The sequence below is a fragment of the Cervus canadensis genome, chromosome 2 (genome assembly GCF_019320065.1).
Source record: "Cervus canadensis isolate Bull #8, Minnesota chromosome 2, ASM1932006v1, whole genome shotgun sequence".
Lineage (NCBI taxonomy): Eukaryota > Metazoa > Chordata > Mammalia > Artiodactyla > Cervidae > Cervus > Cervus canadensis.
In genome coordinates this window covers 10,834,657-10,841,630 of record NC_057387.1, presented here as the reverse complement: position 1 = coordinate 10,841,630, position 6,974 = coordinate 10,834,657, and the positions used below count along the sequence as shown (strand labels likewise).

At 41.4% G+C, this 6,974-nt stretch overlaps 1 protein-coding gene across 1 annotated transcript; it reads right to left on the bottom strand.

The window, feature by feature from the left end:
* Positions 1–1,420: 1,420 nt before the first annotated feature.
* LOC122431295 (T-cell surface glycoprotein CD1b-3) lies at positions 1,421–5,120 on the bottom strand. Its single transcript, XM_043452542.1, has 6 exons — positions 5,047–5,120; positions 4,551–4,817; positions 3,608–3,886; positions 3,110–3,388; positions 2,557–2,650; positions 1,421–1,521 (listed from the first exon to the last, which is right to left on the bottom strand). Exons 1-6 carry the CDS (start codon positions 5,105–5,107, stop codon positions 1,500–1,502), a joined length of 1,002 nt encoding a protein of 333 aa, XP_043308477.1. The 5' UTR covers positions 5,108–5,120; the 3' UTR covers positions 1,421–1,499.
* Positions 5,121–6,974: the final 1,854 nt, after the last annotated feature.

Sequence of the window (6,974 nt, the reverse complement as noted above, 5' to 3'; positions counted from 1 at the left end):
TTTCCCAAGTCCTACAAAAAATATACTCATATTCTATACCATCTGCTGTTTTCATTAAAATGAGTTTGGATTTTTTTAAAACGGAGTATCAGAACTTCCTTGGTAGTCCACCGGTAAGACTCCATGCTTCCAATGCAGGGGGCACGTGTTACATCCATGAAAGGAACTAAGATCCTCCATGCCAGGTGGTATGGCCAAAAAAAAAAAAAAGAAGAAGGAGTTTCTATAAAACTATGAAATAGGAAAACAAAAGAAAAAGAATAAATGTAAACAAAAGTCAGAGATAAAACTGACATGATAAAGATATCAAAGTCCCTAAGAGAAAGAAAAGTCCTCTTGACTCATTTGCTTGAATATTTAACAACCTACCTGCACCATTACCCCTTACACATCCTGCCTGTCATTCATTCTCACTAAATAAAGATGAACAAGATATTTCTCTGGTGAATTTTTATAGGCAAACTATAGTTACAGTATGGGCACAGGTAGTTTTATTCAGAAGTGTTCAGGGTAGAAATAAGGAGAGTATGATATATTTTAGTAAGAGGAAAATCCAGAATATTAACTAAAGAGGAAAAAAAGAAGGAGATGATTTTGAAAAAAAGACTGTTAATGTGGCAACCAAAGCAGATTATTTTACTGAACAAACACATACATAAGAGATCTTGCCTAGGATTCACTTAGAGCAAGCCTTTCAAAGAACTTTCTTTCAAAGAACTCATAGGAAGGAAAAGAAGAACATAAAGAACTGCAATGTTCTGGGTAAAGAGTAAAGTAGATCTCTGCATGACATCAGTCAAGGGATGGTTACTTCTACTGTAGGACTAAGGAAGGCTTCCTGGATGAAGAAGGAGCTCAGCTTCTCCAGGATAGAAAATCATCCAAGCAGATACAGTGAAATTAAGTTAAAATGCTGGGCATCTCTGCAAATACGATTATCTTGGCATAATTGCAGTTAGCTCACTTTGACAAATGATATTTCAGTAGAAGGAGTGAAAAAAATGTTGTAAAATAAGAAGTCAAATAAGACCCAGAGGGATGGGATGGGGAGGGAGGCGGGAGGGGGGATCGGGATGGGGAACACATGTAAATCCATGGCTGATTCATGTCAATGTATGGCAAAAATCACTACAATATTGTAAAGTAATTAGCCTCCAACTAATAAAAATAAATGAAAAAAATAAAATAAAAAAATAAAATAAGAAGTCAAAGGGATGTCACCATTTAGTCCTATACACCACATTTATTCTGAGATACATTCTTTCTCACACTTCACATCTGTGAAATCTACTAGTAATATTGTCTCACAATGTACATTTTTTAATCATTTTCCATCAGTGTATAAATTATGATTTATCTAAAGCTTATCAGAACACTGATTTGATCAAATATGATGGTTATTTGATGACCATATAATGAGATTGACTCCGGGGCCGTCAACCTGAGTTTCTGGGCTCTTGGGTAATTGCTCCAAATGAGAAAGGAGACCTGGTGAAGGCTCACAGGATAGTCTGATATGACCTGTTAAGAACACAAGCAGTTGGAAAGAGGACAAATTATGACATTGTTTATATGCGAAATCTAAAAAATGATACAAGTAAACTTATTTACAAAGTAGAAATAGAGTTACAGTTTTATACAATAATCTTATGGTTACTAGGGCAGAGGAAGTGAGGGATGAATTGGAAGATTGGAATTGACATATACACACAAATATATATAAAACAGAAAATTAACAGGGGACCCACTGTGTATCACAGGGAATTCTACTCAATACTCTGTAATAATCTATGTGGGAACAGAATCTAAAAAGAGTGGATATATGTATAACTGATTCATTTTGCTATACAACAGAAAGTAATACAATATTTAAATCAACTATATTCCAACAAAAAAATTTTTTTAATTAAATAAAAAGAACAGAAGCAAACAAAATTACTCTACATAACAGATATTTGTATAGCTATGTTCATGGAAGTGGTATTCACAACAGCCAAAAAGTCAAATCAAGTCAAGCTTCTGTTGGCAGATGAATAGATAAAATTTCTTATACAGTCTTAAAAAGGAAAGAAATTCTAATATGTGTTGCTACATGAATGAACCATGAGGACACTAAGCTGCATGGAATAAGGCAGTCACAAAAAGAAAAATAGTGATGATTACACTTATAAGGATTACTTAAAGTAGTCAGATTTCTGTAGACAGAAAGTAAAATGAAGATTGCCAAGGGATGGAAGAGCAATGAATGAGGAATGGGACTTCATGGGCATAGACATTCAGTTTTTTAAAATGAAAAGAGTTCTAGATATTGCTTGTGTACAATTGTGAATGAACTCAATCCTACTAAACTGTATGTTTAAAATAACTACTTAGGTAATTTTTATGTCATGTATAATTTACCATTACTTTAAAAAAATAGATTTACATAAAAACGTGAGTTGGGAAGAAAGGGGAAAAGTTCTGATGGAAATGTTGAGACTAGAATGATGTAGTAACTAAGTGGAGGGAAAGAGTGACAGAATGGACAGAAAGGAAAGGTTAAAAATGAAAACTCACCAGCGCCTCCAAAACCATAATGCAAGACATATCAAAAGGATCAAGGAGGGCACTATTATTGCCACAAATATCAGGCCAATATACAGGGGGTGTCCTGGCAATATGGAGAGGACACAAGAATGTCATGTCAAACCCATTCACTAGTTCTCCTGGCCTTCCTGCCCACCTGAGTGTCAGCACCACCGTTACCTGCTTATGGACGTCTCTGGTTCCCTTTCTCTTATTCCCAGATGTCATGTAGTCACAGCCACGCTTAGTCTCTCCTTGCCCCATCCCACCCAGTCTGTAGTCCTTCATCCTTACCTATTCTATAGCTTAGATCATTATTTTCATTCCCTCAGCACTGTAGTCCCAGAAATAAACCTCAGCTTCTCTCTCTCTCTGCCTCTCCCTTCCTACCTCTCCCTCTGTCGCTCTCTCTCTCCCTCCATCTCTTTCTATCCCTCCATCTCTCCATATCTCACCCATCAAATCCCTCCCCTTCCTGTGTCCCCCGCTTTGGGCTTGAGGACCACCTCCTCCCATCCCCAGCTGGGCTCCACTTCCTCCTCACCCCAGTACAGGATGATGTCCTGGTCTCCCAGGCTGCTGTGCTTCACTCGGCAGCTCAGGCCAGCAGCCTCCCCAGCCGCCACATCCAGGGTTACTCGCAGATGCCACGTCCAGTCTGCGTTGGGCATGACGTCTCCTTGCTGAGTGCCAGGCTGCTCCTGCTCGCCCCTCAGCCACGTCACCCGCACGGGTTTTGGGTAGAATCCTGAGACATGGCAGACCAGCCGCAGGTGGCCAGGCCGGGGAGGGGGGCCACTGGACAGCCAGGCCTCCGGCTTCACTGGGGTTGGAAGGGGTAGAAAGAGTATCAAGTTAGGTCTCTAATCTCTAGTATACAGAGTCAGAAACCCACAAGTGTGGACCTTGACCTCTTCCATTTCTTTGGAAACTAAATAATGAATTGATTAAACCCCTCTCTTCATAGGCATCTCCTACTCTCAAATTTAAAGAAGGTGGTGGGAGGTGAATAGGAAAGTCTTGGGGAGGGAACAGGATTAACCTTGCCTCTGCAGTTCCGCCTTCCCTGCATCGAGGACACCCAGGAGATATCGGGGGCAGGTTTCTGAGAGGAGCGTGTCTATGATACCCCAGATGCCTTGGTACTGAGTAATGAGTACGCAAAACCACTGCGCCTTGCTGCCTCCCTCTGGCTCAGGCACGCATGAATGATTCTTGATGCTCATGAAATCCAGTCCTTCAAAACCTGCTCTCAAGAAGCTTTGTATGGCCTTCCCAGAATGCAGCTCACAACCTGCTGTACCTTGAATCACAAAGGGGTCTATAAAAAAAGAAAACAGAGACCTAGTTATTTTAAAACACACAGGAAAGAAAGAGATGGTTAAAGGACATGGGACTTTGGATTTGGATGGAGAGAAAGGTCAAAGATATGAAATGATGACCCAAAAATCAATTGCTGTACTCAGAGACTTTTCAGAAAGACGAGCATTCCGGAGAGGTATGCATATTGTAAGTGGTGGAGATGGGCTCTTGTAAGGAAGTTGGGTGGGCAAGAGGGGAGAAGAGGAGCAATGTGTGATGGAGTCAGGAGTGCAGCACTCCAGGGAAAAGGGGAGAGTTACACTGAGAGAAGAGATCAGGCAACAGTTGCTTGAGCAATGGATTGGAGAAGTCACACTTTAGTTCACTCAGGCACAAGGTAGGAAAAGGAACCTTTTCCTTGGGATCTGAGAGAAGCCAGCTATGCAGAAACAAACCAGGAGATGGCTACAAAAGAGGGATTTCATCCGTCACAGAAGAGTGCAAGAAACAAGAAGAATCGGGGATACCTGGTGGAGGTATGGAGTCAGGATTGGAGACTACTCTGGAGGGGTATAGGCATGCACTTGGGTAAAAAGGGAAGGAGAAGACATGATCAGAGGGAGTCTGAACCAAGAAAGAGAAACGTCATCGTGAATCTCCCCAGTTCAGAGGACTGTACTCACATTCAAACTGGAGTTCACTTGCAATATCCTGCACTTCCCGAGTGAACTCAATGAAGTAGACTCGGAATAGTTCCTCCAGCTCAGCCACCTCCTCATCACTGAAGTTGCCCTTCGACCAGGGCTTCAGGAAGATGGCAGTGCCAGAGTCACTGTCCCAGCCATGAATCTGCAAATCGTCCAACCAGCCTGAGCCTTGATTTTGAGTCCAGGTGCTGTTGGCAAAGGTTGAAATCTGGATGAGACGGAAGGAGGTTGGCCCCTGTAATGCTGTGGTGATGGAAGGATAAGAAGAGTGAGGACAAAAAGAGAATTAGGATGGAAAAGAACCCAGAGTCTGAATAACAACATAGAGGCTTAAACATTTCTGGCTCCAACCCCAACCTCCAGAATGGGGGAGAGGGCGGGAGACAGGAGAGCCCAGACCCTTATTGCTGGTGCAACATGTTTTTATCCAGAGCCCCTGACCTGGGCTGAGAACAGTGAGAGTTACTCTTACCATGCTCATTGTCACCACCTGGGACAGTAGCTGCTAGAAATAGAAGTGGCAGAAGCAGCATTTCAATGGGAAGTAGAACTTCTGACTCTCAGAATTGGCATTTGATCTCTAATTCAGCAAACTTTCTTCTCGCTACCCTTATAATAACTTCCTCTCTCTTCCAACTGACAAATCTCTGACCTACATTGCACATCACAGAAAAACTTTCCTCCCACGCATTTGGGCTCCCACCCTGCCTCTCATTTCCACTCTAGTCCTTCACTTGGAGATTTTATTTTAATGTCTCTGACTTTCAGCTATTCTCCTTGATCTCAGTTTCCTTCATATTTATTACCTTGGGAAAACTACCACGTGATGTTGAAAGGTTATTTCACCTCCCCAATCCTTTATTTCCACATCTGTGAAATAAGAGGGTAATATTAGACAATTGCTCAGCTTCCACTCTGTTTTAATCTAGAAGAGTTACTTTGGTTTATCCATCCAATTCAACCGCCCTCCCTACAGCCCATCTCCTCTGGCACCTTGTCATTACCTCTTGCAAGTATCTAAATGATCCCTCTTTCTTATCACATCTCTCTTGCCTCATCTAACCTTACACTCTCCTTTGTGTGTTAGTGTGTGTGTTTCTGTGTGTCTGTGTGAATATGTATATGTTTGTGTGTCAACAATCATTTACATGCAGGAAACTCATCTAAAACACTTCTTTTTGCCAGGATTCAAATTCCAGGATTAAATTTGATATATACTGCAGTTGATAATCTAAGCAAAATTGTCTTATACCATAGTAATTTTTGAGATCAAAATTATATTTACTATTAAAACCTAGCAGGACACTGTGATATCCACTTGAGCACAAAAGCTTTTCTGTCTCTTGTTCCTTGATTATAGGAAATAGGCTTCATGTGGCCTCCTTTCTGTTCCCTGAGTTTCAACAGGTAGATTCAAATAGTTACTAATAAGGGAAAGTAAAAGATGCTTTCTCCTTGAAAGAAAAGGTATGAGAAACCTAGACAGTGTATTAAAAACCAAAGACATCGCTTTGCCGACAAAGGTCCCTATAGTCAAAGCTATGATCTTTCTAGTAGTCATGTACAGATATGAGATTTGGACCATAAAGAAGGCTGAGTGCTGAAGAATTTCTGGTTTTGAATTGTGGTGCTGGAGAAGACTCTTGAGAGTCTCTCGGACTGCAAGGAGATCAAACCAGGTGATTGTAAAGGAAATCAACCTTGAATATACATTGAAAGGACTGATGCTGAAACTAAAGCTTTGGCCACCTGATATGAAGATCCAACACGTTGGGAAAGACCCTGATGCTGAGAAATTTTGAAAGCAAAAGGAGAAGGGGGTAACAGAGAATGAGATGGTTAGATAGCATCACTGACTCAGTGGACATGAATCTGAACAAGCTCTAGGAGATAGTGGAGGATAGAGGAGTCTGGCATGCTGAAGTCCATGGGGTCACAAAGAGTTAGACAAGACTTAGAAACTGAACAACAACATCAATCAGGGAAGGGATGGAATGCAGAAAGAAGAAGCAATCAAGAAACATTAGAGCAGCCTTTGGAAGAGATCCTCTTCAAAGAGGCTACAAAGCAATCTTGGAGTTCATCTTCAGGAAATAAGGCCATCACCACAGATGGAAGATGGTTACTGCAGTCTGAACACAAGATTCTGGAAACACTATCCTGTTACCTCACCCCCAGACAGAGGAAAGTCACACACCCTGACATCCTCCCCCAAAATTTTGCCTATAAAATCTTTTTCCCCAAACCATCATAGAGTTTGACATTTTTGAGTACTAGCCACTGATTCTCTTTGCCTGGCCTTGTTTAAACCTTGCTCTGCTTCAAACTCTTACATTTGTCCTATTTTGCTTCAGACACATGAACTTGTGTTTGGTAACAATCTTGGTGAGCCATCCCGGA